This window comes from Cavia porcellus, unplaced genomic scaffold (assembly GCF_034190915.1).
Source record: "Cavia porcellus strain 051 isolate PalLab524CR breed Dunkin Hartley unplaced genomic scaffold, mCavPor4.1 scaffold_6, whole genome shotgun sequence".
NCBI lineage: Eukaryota > Metazoa > Chordata > Mammalia > Rodentia > Caviidae > Cavia > Cavia porcellus.
Window position 1 is genome coordinate 11068787 of NW_026947489.1, and position 15933 is coordinate 11084719.

At 41.4% G+C, this 15933-nt stretch overlaps 1 protein-coding gene across 7 annotated transcripts in view; it reads left to right on the forward strand.

Moving 5' to 3' along the window:
- The window catches only part of Fam169b (Protein FAM169B), a 93609-nt gene that overhangs the window by 64621 nt on the left and 13055 nt on the right, over positions 1-15933 (forward strand). For 4 of the 7 annotated variants that reach the window (XM_063249962.1, XM_063249959.1, XM_063249964.1 and 1 more), the window contains 2 exons: positions 13651-13833; positions 14474-14580. In XM_063249962.1, the coding sequence (XP_063106032.1) occupies positions 13651-13833; positions 14474-14580 (290 nt within the window). Of the gene's footprint in view, positions 1-13650; positions 13834-14473; positions 14629-15933 lie in introns of those variants that run through there. The other 3 variants (XM_063249960.1, XM_013158826.3, XM_023567431.2) reach the window with 2 other exon arrangements.

Here is a 15933-nt window from a genome sequence, read left to right on the forward strand (position 1 = left end):
ACCTTGAATCTTGGTCTCTTTCTGAGTGGTACAGCACAGTACTCTCCTATAATGCTGGGTAGCAACAGTGAGTCACCTCTCTGACGGTAACAGGTGACTCTGTGTATTGTGCTACATTGCTGTTACGTTGAACACGGTCAGTATATAAAATGCTTTTCTCCTTTATGGTATTTTCAACTTATCATGGGCTTTCTGAGTGTTGCAATGCCATCATTTAAGTTGAGGAGCACCTGTACACTGCTTTTCAGCCTCTTAGCACATGCATTTCTGTGTGCATGAGATTTTAAGCACAAATTTTAAATTTATAATAGACTTTGGGTGGACATAAAGAACTGTAAAAATTTTATAAATTTCAATTCATGTGTCATCTCATGTAACCACAGTGAAAATGAACATAAACGGTAGTTTCATCTCTGGTATCCAATCTTTATGTTATTCCTTTATAGTCATTGCCACCCCCACCTACATCACCCCTGGCAACCAGTGATCATTTTTCCACCACTGTAGCTTTGTTTTTTCCAACTGTCCTATAAATGGAGCTGTAGAGCGTCTTTTGCAACTGGCTTCTTTTGCTCCGCATAATGCCTCTGCGATTCATCCCTGACAATGTTGTGTATCAGTAATTGTGCTTCTTTATTGCATTGGAGCCTATTTAATTTTCAAACAAGTAGGTGCCTTTGTGTTGAATGAATAAGATGTTTTCAGGTAGACTTCTCTTTTGGAACATTTTGCTAATTGTCTGATTTGATTTTTTCCCTTTGTTTGATGGCTGTATAATTGCTTTCCTTATAAAATATTGACACATTGGTTATTTCTCTATTTTATGTTGATATCCTTTCTAGATAATAAAAATTAGTGAGGTTTTACTTTTAACTTTTTCTCTCAAATCACCAAACCAAGAGTCTAGCATTCAAAGGAAGTGGATACTGGACCAGAGAGTGGAGAGTAGGTCAGTGTAAGGCGGAGTTGGTAAGTATTTTCCTTTTGGATGAAAATTTCAGAAGAAGAGCTCTGCATTTCAGATTCCTGAAAATGCAACAGGAATGAAAGTGCTAAAAGCAAGAACGGCACTGAAAATATTAAATGAAGTGATTGGAGCCCAGACCAGCATGTGATCTGTGGGATGGCAGAGATGCTGTGAAAGAGACCTGAGCCCTGCCGCAGCTGGGGGTCCTCGGCTTGCTGTCCTCTCCAGAAAACCTTGGGCCTCAGGAACTGTGTTCCATATAGCAGGTGCCCCTCATGCCATCTTCTGACCTGCAGAGGAAACATGCAGGTTAAATATGGAGTAGAAGTGTGTAGTGTTGTTTCAGTACTGACTGCCATCCAAAGAGAAAGAGATTGGTCCTGTGAGGAGCAGGGGTCCACTCCTGGACTTGCAGGATGGGAGGGCGTTGGAGGCGTGCAGGAAGCGTCACCTGGCTCCTTACCCTGGGGTGGGAGCCATTCTTGTTTTGTCTTTGCCTGGTTTCTTTACTCACTTAGATATCGATGTCCTCCTAAAGCCTGGTGGGATCGCAGGCAGGGCGTTGTGAAGCTAATTGGGTAATGGGGCTTAGAGCCCGGTTGCTGTTAGTTAGGGGTTGGTCAGAAGAGGTGGGTTCTTGGGGTGGCCTCAGGGCGTTGATCTCCCTCTCCTGCTCCTCCTGTCACTTTCTGCTTCCAGTCTGCCATGCTCTTCCACCGTTCCCCTGTGTCATCTGCCCTGCCTTGGGGTGAGCCAACTTCAGGCTGAAACCTTTACAGACTTGGAGCAAGAATTAACCTCCCGTCTTTTAATTTGTGGGTGTCAGGTATTGTGCCTCAGAAACTAGCAAGTGACCGAGCCATGTGTCCTGCTTTCCCATAGCCTTGACATTAGCTTACTCAGATGGCCACCTGGCCTCCTGCTCTCCCTGGCCTAAAAGGCCATTTCCTACTGTAGACTCAGGGTCATTTAATTCCTTTGCAACCTCTTGAAAGAATCAGGTTGAACCAGGTGGCATGTAGCTTGGATGCTTGAGCTTATGGGTCCACTCATATATAGCTTAGCTGTCTCTGGTCAGGTGGGCTGGGTTTCATGGTTTGCATACAGGCGTTATGCTGTGTCTGTGTCACTGAGGTTGCATGCAGTAAGGGCAATTTTAAAAACAGGCTAATGGGTTTGCCAGACTTCATATTATATTCCATGGAAAAAGTGTTTTCTCTAACGTCTCAACCTGGACTGTGATTACCCCCAGTCAAGACTATCAGGTAGCCCCCCACTCCATTGCTGGACAGTTCTTCAATTTTTGAGTGTTCCAGCAGGCCCTGCTTTTTGTTGGTCTATCTTTGCAGGGTGCAGGACTTCTTGGAGCTGATTCCTGAGCTACTGAAGCAGTGCTGACTCAGTGATCTGGGTTACCAAGTCCCCTGAGTCATTTGCATGCACTGGAATGTTTATCACTGACCTAAAATATCCTTTCCTCAAGTCGCATTGCTCCCAGGGACAAAAGTTTGCTCTTGGAGGCCAGGGGTGTAGCTCAGTGGCACAGTACCTGCTTGGCAAGTGCAAAGTCCTAAATTAGATTCCTGGTACCAAAACAAAAATTTTGTTCTTGGGGGAGTGTATTGGTCAGCTTTCTGTTACTAGAAAAATTCTGCAGATAATCAACTTATACGGAGAGAATTTTCTTTTGGCTCACAGTTCAGGGATTCCTGGCCATGATTATCTGGCCTTGTTGATTTTGGTCCTGTAGTGAGGCCGCACATCATGGTGGGAGTGTGATGGAGGAGAATGCTCACTTCATGACTGGGAAGCAAAAGGGAAAGAGAACGGGACTGGGGCCTGCCACCCCCTTCAAGGACACGTATCCAGGAGATGTAGACTTTCCACTCTACAGATGCTTCCCAGGTCTGTGACTAAACTTTGAAATATGCAATTCCCTGACAACTGGCCTACCATTGGCTGGATGCTTGGTTCTTTTGTGCTCTTTTAACCACATGGAAACTTTCCTGGTTTCCTGTGTTGATTGTCAGAAGCATCTAGATAGAGAAATGCGTTATAGAATATGTCTTGCCACCTATCTTTGTACTTTTCTCCCTCTGTCTTTTTCCTTCTGGACAAATCTCTTTTTTGTTTGAAGCAGGCACAGTTTCCTCCATTACTTTCTGGCTGGCTGTCTCTATTACTATCTGGTGGACTATCTGTGAGCTCTGTCTCAGGGATTGCAACAAATCACTCATGTCTTCATTTATGATAACCCTATTTTTCTTTTTTTTTTTTTGATGGAAGGTATATTATGATTAAAGGGAAGTCTTTGGTTCCCACTGTTTACCCTTTCATAGGTCTTCCCTTCTTCTCTCAGGGGTTCTTTGATCCAGATTGCCAAGAAAGGAGAAGGTACAGTCCTCTTGTATGTGCACTGTTCTCAATCACAGCTTCATCTCGTACCCTTGATACTTCATGTTTTTCTCCAGAAAAGTCCTGAGAAGAAATTCCAGACTCCTATGTTAATTTCAATTAACTGAGCATGTCCTATAGAACCCAATTCATTTATATTCATGTATGTTGTTTTCTTTGATGCTCACCAAATAGCTATTTTTGTCCATTTTTTTCTGCATGTTTAGCTGTATTTTTTATTTTTTCTGTTCCCTATCTTTGGCTATTTCTTTTTTCCTCAAAACATTATGCTCTATGCATATATCAGAGATGGAGTGTTCTCCATTCTTCTGATCTCTGGAAGGTGTTCTTTAGAAGTTTATCTCTCTGTGTTGTGTTCAGTGTGGGAGGGTTTTTAATTACTAATTCATGTGTCTGTTCAGTCTTTCTATTTTCCTTTGAGTCCATTTCTTGGTAGATTAACTTGTCATAGGGATGTGCTCTTCTCCATGCATCTTTGAATTTAGTAGCATATTCTTTAACCTTTTAAATTGCCTCACACTGCTGGTGATATCTCTATTTTAAATTCCTCATATTCTTGATATTGTGTCTCCTTTTTCACTTCAGCAAATTTTGAATTAAAAGAAATCCTTCCTGTTGTATCTTTGCTTTCTATTTTATTTCTACCTTTTTTCTTTTCATATCCTTTGGTTTTCTTCTGTTCTTACGTAGTCTTGCGTATTCAAGTGTTCAGTGTATTAAGTTTCAGACTTTCCCATTTTCTACAATTATTATTAATGGCTTAAATCACCTCACACCAGGGACAGTTTGGTCAGTACTTTCTGTTGTTGCCTTATGGGATGGGAATTCTGGTCCATCAGGGCTTGACCAGGCCAGCTTTGGTGCCTTGCTTCCTCCAGTAATTACTATAAAGTGTGCTCACTGTCCACTCCTCCCCTGCCCCTTTTCCAGGACAGGTGACCCTTCCATAACAAGGTCTTTCTGGATATTAAAATCTCCCTGAGAGACAGCAACTTTATTCTTACTTTGGCAAGTACACATCTGGAATATGTTTTAATCTTTTGTTCAAAGAGTTGTTAGGAGCAGAGAAAACCTGTGGCCATCAGTGAAGGTGATTTTGGACCGGAAGTAGCCACAAAGAAGGACAAAGGGTGTTGAGAAATCTGAGATCTTGGCTCAGTTCTGCCACCAGCTGCTGGTGGTCCCCAGTGGCACTGGGGTCAGCAGACACCCTGTGATCTAAACCAGAGGCACCCTTGGACTGTTGGAACCAAGTTCATGTCCTCTATGTTTTAGTCTTTTGGGCCCTCTTAGTTGCCGTCGCTAGATGTAGTAGGATGGCTCAGATGACTGCTGCGACCCTCCAACTATTCTGTGTGACGCTGCAGCAGTGTCTTTGGACTTTTCTGTTGTAGTTATGAGCCGAGAATCCCCGAGTGCAGCCAGCTGCTTGCCTCAGGCCGTGTTGTAATTAGGTGGTAATAAGGGTTGGTTTTGGGAATTGCTGCTACAAGACGGATTTTATTTGACCAATCGGCACATATGATTAGCCTTTAGAAAAGGCTGGTGGAGTAAATTTTCTTTCTTTACATTCTCTTACACTCTTTTGAGAGAATTTCAGATTTTTTTTGAAGAATTGCAACCAAAGTTCAGGGTGAGCTTGAATTCTCCTCACTCACCTTTTGAATGTCTACATCTCATATAATCATAGAACAGTGTTCAAACAAAGACATTAGTGTTGGTTAATTTTTCGCCAATGTCCTTCTCTTCCAAGATCTGATCTAAGATACCACTTTGTATGTATTCCTCAGGTCTTCCTACTCTCCTTTTCCAATCTGTGACTTCTCTTTCTTTTTTTGTTCCTGTTATTTGTTTAATCATCTGGACACTTTTAGTATTCGTTAGGCAACTTGCAGAAGGTCCTTTAATTTACACTGATGCCTCTGCATGATTAGAGTGGACACCTGGGCTCAGGGGAATCGAAGTGCCTTTCTCACATGTGGGAGGGTCAGGGTGCCTGACATCAGCAAAGCCGGTGATAACCCTGATTCCTCCGGAGGGGTCTCTGCTAAGTTTCCAGTGTTGATTTAGTTTTGTTTCTTTGTCATTCTTGCTTTGTTACAATCTTTAAAGATTAATTCACTGTATCTTTAAAATACTGATACAAAATTGTATTTATGGGGTGAAGTATGGGAAACCAATACATGTATATGATGTGTAATGGTCAAACCAGCGTAAGTAGCAGTTTCATCTCTTTAAACATGGATCATTTTTTTGTGTTTGGACCCTTCAAGTTTCTCTTTTATTTCTTTATAGAACATGGAACAAATTATTGAGAATTATTATCACTGCTCATGTTCTCATTGTATCATTTTAAAATCAGTTTTATTGAAATAGAATGTTACAGCCCTAGTTTTTCCCAGTTGAAAATGTATAGTTCAGTTACTTAGAATTTTAGAGCTGTGTAATTAGTGTTAGGATACTTGTTAGTCAACTTTTCATCATTGTGACAAAATACCTTAAAAATACAACTTAACGAAGAAAGGTTTATTTTGGCTCAGGGTTTCAGTCCATAGTCAGTGGGTTCCATTGTGTTTAAGATGGATGTGTCTAGGATGAGGCAGGAGCATCATGGCAGAAGGTCGTGGAGGAAGAAAACTGCCCCCATCATGGCAGCCAGAGGGCGGGGAGAAGGAAATTGTCAGGACGAGAGAGCCGAGGACCAGATATAGTACACAATGTCAAGCCTACGCCTCAGTCCATTCAAGTAGGTCTCTATTCCTGTTTTCCCATAATGTTGTGATGGACTAACCCACTGGTGATGCTAGAGCCCTCGTGGTCCAATCACTTCCCAAAAAAGCCCGTAGCAATCAAGACTTCAACACAATAAATATTCTCAGGACACTTTGAATCTCAAGAATAGCAGGACTGGCAAGGGCCTCTCGCATGAGCCAGCAGGAGAACCAGCCAGCATCTCCTGTGAGCCTGCTGGCACATGGGCTCAGAATCAAACATCCCACCCACCTCCACCCCACCATTAACAACTGGGGGCAGAGGTCTGAGCATCTCTTGGGAGGATGGCCAAATGCAATATAGCAAATAGGGGGGATTTCCTTCTATCTTCTGTTTGAAGGCAAAGGTTGTTTTCACTGTTTTGCTTTGTTCTGATTAACTATTTTGCCCTATTCAATATTCTCTTTCGATTGGGTTTACAATGCTGTTTTGGTTTGATTTTGCTGTACCTGGTTGAATGGACAACTATTGTGAAGATAATGAGACATACTACAGTACCTGTTACTGTTATCCTGGTATTCTACCCTGACGTTCTGTGCCAGTTTCACTGCATTGTGTTGACTGGCTTTGTTCTGTTGTATTACTACCTTCAAAATAAAATTAAACAACAAAAAAAGAATAGCAGGACCATCACCCTACACGGTGGTGTCTGCCGTCAGTCTGTTTCCGTCTAAGTCCTAGGCAGGGACTGATGTGCATTCTGTCCTTCTGTCTGCCTTTTCCTGCAGTTCGCCCAAATGGAATGATGTGTAGTCTTTTGCATCTGGCTTCTTTCCCTTACTATGGTGCTTTTGATGTTCTACAAAATATAACATGAGTTAGTCTTTGGCCGTTTTTTATCACTGAATAATATTCTATTGTGGGCATATACTGTATTTTGCTTATGCATTTATCAGATTGTTTTCAGTTTTTTGACCGTTACGAGTAATGTGGTTATAAATAGTCTCTTACATGCCTTTATATGGAAATACATGTTCAATTCTCTTGCGTAGGTTCCTAGGGATGGGATTGCTGGGTATTTTGACAGTTTTACCATTAATGTTTTAAGGAACTGCCCACATGGTTTCACAAACTGGCCGTATTGTTACACATTTCTATAGGCACTAATCGAAGGTTGCAATTTTTGTATCTGCTTGTCAATAATTATTACTGGTTGTCTTTTTCATTCTAACCATTCAAATAGCCCAAAGTGGCATTTAATTGTGGTTTTAACTTGCATTTCCAAAATGATGAATTATGTCACATAATTTTTCATTGATAATAGCCCATGTAAATGTCTTCTCAGAAGAAATATCTGTTCAAATCTTCCCACTTTGAATCAGGTTACTTTCTTCTTATGACATTGTAGGAGTTCTTTATTTTGCTTGTATTTTATCAGAAATGTGATTTGCAAACATTTTCATGTGGCCTGTGGGTTGGCTTTTGCTTTCTTAATTATGTCTTTTGAAGAGAAAGTTTTAAAATCTTTTTGAAGTTAGATTTGTCAGGTGAGTGTATTTTTGGTGTTGAATCTAAGAACTCTTTGTCTAAATCCAAAGTTTTAAAGATGTTTTTTCTTTCTCCAGAAACTTCATTGTTTTAGCTTTTACATTTTCATCTGAGGTTCGTGTTGAATTAATTTCTATATTGTATCTATTGCATTAGGTGTGAGATAATGGCCAAACTTTATTTTATTTATTTGTTTTTATTTTAAAGAGAAAAAAACAATAAAAACAATGACAGAATTTCTAAACAAGATAATAGGAAATTAACAGTGGTTAATATATTGTGTATTGTTATCTTCAAAGTAGTTGCTCAGATTACAAGATACAGGCATGCATAATTGATCAAACAATATCAGCACAAACAAATGAACTAAAAGAAATCAGTGGTAGAATTATCTTAGCTATCATATATACTTATTTCTTTTCTCTTTCTTCTTTTCTCCTTTCCTCCATCCCAGTTGTTCTTTCCTTTTGAGCAGTTTCTTTTACTTTTACAATATGTATTGCAGATTTTGAATCTTACGTACTTTTTCACTTTCTTACACTAGAGAGACAGTACAATGTTTACTGATGTGAGTTTGATTTATTTCACTTAAGAGTATGGTCTCGAGTTGTATCTATTTACCTATAAAGGCCAAGAGTTTATCCTTCTTTATACTGAGTAGTAATCCATTATATAAAAATATCATACCTTTTTTATCCATTCTTCAGTTGATGGCATTTTGGTTGTCTTGAAGATTTAGCTATTACAAATTGTGCTGCTATAAACATGGGTGCTCATATCTCGCTGTGGTATGATGGTTTTAATTCTTCTGGGAAGATATCCACAAGGGGAATAGCTGGGTCGAATGAGACCTCTAATCCTAGTTTTTGGAGGAATCTCCACAGTGGATGCACCAGTCTACACTCCCACCAGCAGTGGAGAAGGGTTTCTTTTTCTCCACAGCCCCACCAGCATTTGTTACTGGTTGATTTCTTGATGACAACCACTCTTTCTGGGGTGAGATGGAATCTCAGTGTTGTTTTAATTTGCATTTAGTGATGTTGAGTGTTTTTTTCATATATGTATTTGCCATTTGTATTTCTTCATCTGAAAAGTGTATATGCATCTCAGATTCTCATATTTGGGTTGGATTTTTGAATTTGGGGTACTGATTTTTTGCAGTTCATTTTTGTTTTTACTGGGGATCAAACTCACAACCTTGTGCTTGCCAGGCAGGAGCTTATGCCACTGAGCTAAATCCTCAGCCCCTTTTGCAGTTCTTTATATGTTCTAGATGAAACTCCTTTGTCTGAGGGACACTCAACTTGATTTTAAAACCACCTAATGCATTTTTTGTTTTTGCTTTGGTTTTTCTCTGTGTGTTTTCTTCACGCATATTACCCAGTAGAAAGAGTTTGGTTTTGGTGTTTTCATACAGGCATACAGTGGACTTCAGCCTTCTCTGCCTCCTCCCCTTACCTCACATCCTTCCTTCTTCTCTTCCCCCTATTCTCTCACTTTTTCCTGCAAGTTTCTTTTCTTTTGTTTTTGTCCTGGGCATCCAACCCAGAGTCCTGTATGTACTGGGAAATAATCAGTACCCTCAACCTGTGGTACATTTTTAAGAAATAATTGACATCATTCTTAGAGCAGTTCTAGAAATTAAGGATGAGGTACAAAGTGACATATGTTCTGTTTCCTCTATTCTTACTGCATTCATTGTGGTGAATTTGCACTATGAACCAACATTGATATGCATATTAGTTAGGAATCTCATGATAAAGTACCATAGCCCAGGTGGTTTAAACAACAGAACTTGATTTTCTCTTAGTTCTAGAAGCTGGAAATCAATGATTAAGGTTGACTTCTGCAAAGCCCCTTTCCTTGGTTTGCAGAGGGCCACTTTATTGTGCTCTTCCTATGTACACCCAGAATGTCTTTCTGTGTTTAAATTTGCTCTTCTTCTAAGGACACTGGTCACCCTGGATCAGGGCCCGCCCTGATGGTTTCATTAGGTGAAGCGTTTTGTCTGGAGACATATTCTGAAGTCCCGGGGGTTTGAACTTCCACACATAAGTCGAGGGGAGACATAATTCAGCCTATACAATTACATTGTTATTAGCTAAAATCCAGGTTACATTAGGTTTACTCTGAGTGTTGGGTATTCTGTGGCGTTGACAAATGTCTAGTGACATGTAAGCACCATTGTACTATCATACTGAGTATTTTCACCGCCCTAAAATTCCTCTGTGTGCCACCTAGCTCTCCCCCACTTTCACCCACATAACTATTTTTTATAAATTGCAGGCTTGTTTTGCCTTTTCCTGAATGTCATAGAGTTGATGGAATGTTGGAATTTTGGGGCTCTGAAACGTTGCCTGTTCAGATTGGCTTCTTTTGCTCAGGATTATGCCCTTAAAGTTTCTCTATTTCTTTTCATGGCTTAATAGCTCATTTTTAAAAATGCTGAATAATATTCCATTGCTTGGGTAGACCACAATTCGTTCATTGATTCACCTGTTGAGGGGCATCATGGTTACTTAAAACATTTTGGCAATTGTAAATAAATCTGCTCTCAACATTTGTGTGCAGGTTTTTGTGTGAACATAAATTATCAACTCTTTTGGGTAAATACTAAGGAATGTGATTGGTGGATCATATGGCGAAAATATATTTAGTTCTGTGAAGAGACTGCTGTGCTGTTTTGCAAAGTGGCTGCACCATTTTGTGTTTCTGTTAGCAGTGCATAAGATTCCGGTTGCTCCGTGTCTTCCCCAGCTTTTGTTTGACCATGCTTTGAATTTTGGCTATTGTAATAAGTATGTAGTAGTCTCTCACTATTTTAATTCACAGTTGCCTAGTGATCATTTTATATGCTTATTTGTTATCTGTATCTCTTCCTTGGTGAGGCATCTGTTCATCTTTTTTTGCCCATTTATGATCAGGTTCTTGGTTTTCTCATTGAGTTTTAAGAGTTCTTTATATATTTTGGGTAACAGTTTTTTTTAAAAAATTTAATAAAATATGTCTTTTGCAGATATTTTTTCCTAGTCTGTGGTTGGTTTTCTTATTCTTTGGATGGCAGTTTTCACAGAGCAGAAAGTTTATATTTTAATCAATTCCAACTTACTAATTTTTTCTTTCATGGACCATGCCTCTTGTGTTTTATTTAAAAAGTTGTTGCTACACTCAAGGTCATTTAGATTTTTTCCTATGTTATCTTCTGGGAGTTTTACGGTTTTGCATTTAAATTTAGATCTATGACCTATTTCATGATGATTATTATTGTGGAGAGTGTAAAGTCTGCATCTAGATTCATTATTTGACATGTGGACGTTCAATTATTTCAGCACCACTTATGGAAAAGATTATCCTTTTCCCACTGAAATGCCTTGGCACCTTTGTTGAAAATCTAAGTGTAAGAGTTTATTTCTAGACTCTGAATTCTGTGCCATTGGTCTATGTGTCTGTCTAGGTACCAATATCACACTTGACATTCAGTTCAATACTTGACAAAGTTTTGAAATTAAGTAGCATGAGACATCCAACTGTGCTCTTCATTTTCCAAACTATTTTGATTATTTGAGAAACTACATTTCATGTAAATTTTAGTATCAACTCCTACGTTTCAACCAGAAAGCCTGCTGGGGCTTTGATAGAGCTGGCATTAAACTTAAAGATCAACTTGTGAAGAATTGTCAACAGTTTTGAATTACTCAACTGATGAACATGGAATTTCTCTGCATTTACTTAAAGCTTTACTTTCTTTAAATAATTTGTAGTTTTCAATGTTCAAGGCTTGCATTTCTTTTGTTAAATATATTCCTGAATATTTACTTGTTTTTTTAATGTTATGTTGAATGGAATCGCATCTTAATTTAAATTTAAACATTCTTAACTTTGGAAGACTTCACATTGGGGGAACACTGTTCTTATCTACAAATTAAAGTTATGGAAATTTTAATCAAATCAATACTATCAAGTGTGTTGAGGCTGAAATCCCCAATATGTTACAATTTCTGCCTCAAGTGAATTGAGTTTCCTTGTTGGACATTGTTTATTTACTCATTTTTAGCATAAGATAACAACTCCTTATTTAACTAACAAATGTTTAGATTGGCACGTGGCTGCGTTCAGCAAGATGGTTTTCTAATGTTGCCTCTGTGACCACAGTGACCTAACTTCCAGGTCCATTGCTTAAAACAGGCTATCAGTTGTCTGGTACATAAGGTTTCCTAAACCATGTTTCCTTCATGGGCTGGTCTAGATTTCTGTGGTGGTTGATGGGGACCTCCGAGAGAACAGAGGCACAGTGGACCCATAAAGCCCAGGCTCAGCATTGGTGAGCTGTTACTCTGCCTCATTCTGTCACTCAGAATGAATTGCAGGCCAGACTAGAGTGAAGGGAGGTTGTCATGGTTTATGTTGGTGGCCTCCAGGCCCCATACATTTGCATTATGCATTTGTGATTGGTTCATTGTCTAGTGCTTGGATTGATGGTGTCAGTGCTCCACCCACAAAGGGGTGGAGCCAGCATACGATATAATGGCAGGAAGAAGGTATGTTTTGCTCTCTTGCCAGTTTCTGCCTTGCTGTTTGCAGCTGCCATGAACTGTGGCCCCGCCATGCCGCCCTGCCTTGGAGCCAACTGAGTAGGGACTGAAATCTATAAAAACTGTAAGAAATAAAGCTTTCCTTTCCCAACTTTTGGCATCAGGTATTTTGTCTCAGCGACGAGTAAAAAGTAACTAAGACAGAAGTACACTCCATTTTCTGATGGGATGAGGTTCAAAATCTCATGTAGAATGGTGTGGATATGGGAAGGGAAATAACTCTGGGCATTTATACAAATAGTTCACCATAGCAGTGTGTATCTTTTGGAGTAAAACTGGAAGCGGTTTTTTTTTTTTTTTTTTTTTTTTTCCACTCTCTGAATCTTGCAGGGGCCATTTCTGGGTCTAGAATTGCTTTTCTAATTGGAATGACGACAGGTGACTGGAGTCAAGGTCAAGTTCTCATTGGAGAAATGGCAGCCATGCTAGTGTTGATGATGGTTGCACTAAAGTTAAATTCAGGGTGGAAAAGTGGAGAGGAAGACAACTGGAGCTTCTCTTGCTGCAGCAAGGTTGTCATTGTTTCCTGGGAAGCAGGGCCTGATGCTGTGTATGTTTGGGGCAGATGATTTTTGCTCTAACTGGGCACCCAGGTTGGATTTACTGAAATAAATCCGTATCCTGAGAATGAGACGGGTTGGTTTCCAAGCCCATCTGGCTTCAGGATTTACTTTTGCAGGGAGAAATCTGATGATTCCAAGATAATCTTCATTGCTCCAAAAATCTCAGTGAAAGGGGAAATCTTGAGGTTGAATGAGTGAGTTATACTGCTCTGTTCGGTTTTCTAGGTTTCCTTTCCATTCCAATGGAGTGATCCAGGAGTCCAGTGGCTGCTTTTGTACAATTAATAGCATGAGTCTTACAAGAAAACAGATTAGTCAACTAGAGAAGTGGTGGCTTGTAATAATCTGCTATTTTAGCATCAATTATTTACCTTATAAAGCTAACTCTGCTTCTGTCTTAGTAACTTTTTACTCATTGTTGAGACAAAATATCTGACATCCAAAGTTAGGGAAGAAAAGGTTTATTTTTTACAGTTCTTGGAGGTTTCAGTCCATACTCAGTTGGCTCCAAGGCAGTGTGGTGTCGTGGGGCAGCCATTCATGGCTGCTGTAAACAGCAAGGCATGAACCAGCAAGAGAGAGAGACTCACCTTCTTTCCACCATTACACTGTGTCCTGGCTCCACTCCTAGGCAGGTGTAGTACTCACACCACCAATCCGAGCGCTAGACAATGAACCAGTCACAAACACTAGATTAGGTCGAGTCCATAATTGCATTAGGCTTGGGGCCGCTAACATAAGCCATGACAGCTTCCATGTAGGACCAATGACCCTGGCTATGCAGGGACCCCCACGGGTCCTGGTGGGTCAGCTTTCACCACAACAGTCAGCCTGTGTCTTGCTTTCCCTTCAGGAAGTCTGTGTGGCGATGGCACTAGTGCGTGCTATCTGTTGCCTGTCTTCGACACTGTGTTTGTCAGGAGGATTCACCGTCGCCAAGGCCTAGGAACAGCCATGCTGAGGGACTTCTGTGAGACCTTTCAAGGAGAGGAGGCCCTGGGGTTCAGTCGTCCGATTTCCCCTGCCATGTTCCAAGGTAACTCCACCTCACATCATGTGTGAGTCTTTGCGTGATGGAGATGAACAGTGCCTGTGTTTTCCAGACAATTCTGAGGTGGGAAGTTCCCAGAAGTCCCATGTGCTCACCAGGGCAAACACCTGCAACTCTCCAGGAGACTGTTGCTAGTTTGTTTGTTTGTTTTGGGATACAAATGTTCAATAACTACATAAGCCATCCCACATTTGTAAAATAACACACTTACGTTAGGTAAGTTTGCCCAACTCCTGGATATTATAAGCATTCTAAGCATGTTTGAGGTAAGCAGGGCTAAGTTCAGGTGTACTACATGCATTTCCAAGTTACAAATTTACAATGGGTTTATTAGGAGGTGACCTCATTGTGAGCTGACAAGTATCTGTAACAGAAACAAAGCAGTAACCGAGACAGAAGCAAATTCCAGGGAAATGGCCCAGGGACCCTGCCAGTGACTTCACTTTGCAAACCTGAAGCTTCTAGTACATCACTTTGTCCTTTGTTGTTTTTTTTTTTTTTTTTTTTTTTGGTCTTTTTCGTTTTTATCGGTACCGGGGATCGAACTCACGACTGGCTGCTTGCAAGGCAGGCGCTTATGCCGCTGAGCTAAATCCCCAGCCCCTCACTTTGTCCTTTGAAACAGAAGCTACAGAAGACTCCAGAAGTTGGGGAGAAGGCAGGAGACATCCAGCCCTTCTGAAGTTTTCACTCTCCCTCCTACGAGATCCCCCTGCTGGATCCCTTTCTAAGGTCTTCACATTCTTTGTATGTATTTGCCAGAGCAATTATGACATTTAGTTCATTTGCTAAATGGAACACTCCAAGTTAATAAGGGTGGGTGAGTCCAGAGAGCACCCCGCTAGGCTCTCCCCTGCCCATGAAGCATGTTCACCCCACTGTGGGCCCCAACTCTCTTCCTTTAGTAGGATGTTTCGAATCATACCAGAGTCCTTCTGGTATGAAGTGGACAATGAATAGGAGCGGAAAGTTTGGAACAGCCAGGAAACTGCTGTTGCTTTGAAGTCCTAAAGAAAAGCAGGTGAAAAACCAATTTCCCTCAAGTGGGTTTAGTTGTTTCTCTGTATTTTTCAAGCCCTCGGGCTGTTATTAAACTCAAGAGAGCCTGGGGTCTCTGCAGCGAGCTTGTGCTCCAGGCTTCGTGCGCTGTGAGCTTGCTGTCAGTGGCAGGGGCGTTCTGGCACCCACACCCCGCCAGTCTCTCTTCTCAGGTCACTTCTGAGACCTCTGTTGGCGTCCCACTTCTGCTGCCTCAGGGTCTCAGCTGTCTTGAAAGGGAGCCTAAGACCCTGTTCTCCAGGGTCAGCTGACCTGCGTTCATCTCTGCCTGCAGAGAAAGACCTGAAGGTCCTGAATCTGAATCACAGTTCTTCTCTTGGGGTTCACCCATTCACCCCTTGCTGGTGGGCTTTCACTTGGTACAGTCTTGCCCTTTTTGGGGGCTGCTCCCTGAGCTTTCAGCCTTTTTCCAACAGCATCTCTCCAAGGGGGACAAGGACTCCCAGCCGAGTGGATGTGCCCACCTGGACCCACACTGCTCCTTCTGAACCAATCAGGTGGAAGAACCCCAGATTCCTACCACTGGCTTCCTGGGGCTGCCTGGACTTCATATCTGTATCTGTGCTCATGACAGTGGACATGGCATCCATCTGTACATCCCTGAGGCCCTGGGTAGCTGCTGGTGGGCAGTGGATGGAGTGTGGGCCAGGGTCCACATTTGTGTGCAAGGGGCCCTTGAGCCAGGGGGAGGCAGCAGGGCAGGGAGAAAGGGGTGGGCTACTACTTGGGGCCAGCTCTCTTGGTGAGGTCATATGCTGATGCAGAACTGCAGGAGCCCAAGAATTCTAATTCTAAGTCAGAACCTGGCTTTCTCTGCTGTTAACAAGTTATAGTTGCCAAGCTAGGAGGGCAGAACGTTTTAGATATGCTTTGCTAGTACTTGGCTCCTTTTCAAACAGCATTGCCTTCCGTAGGTTTCTGCCTGTGTGCTCTTCCTGCAGCGTACAAAAAATAGGAGAGGGCTTGATGAGGTCCCCACAGACACCTGCATGGTCAGATCAGCTCCCCGTGTGCCTAAGGGTGGGC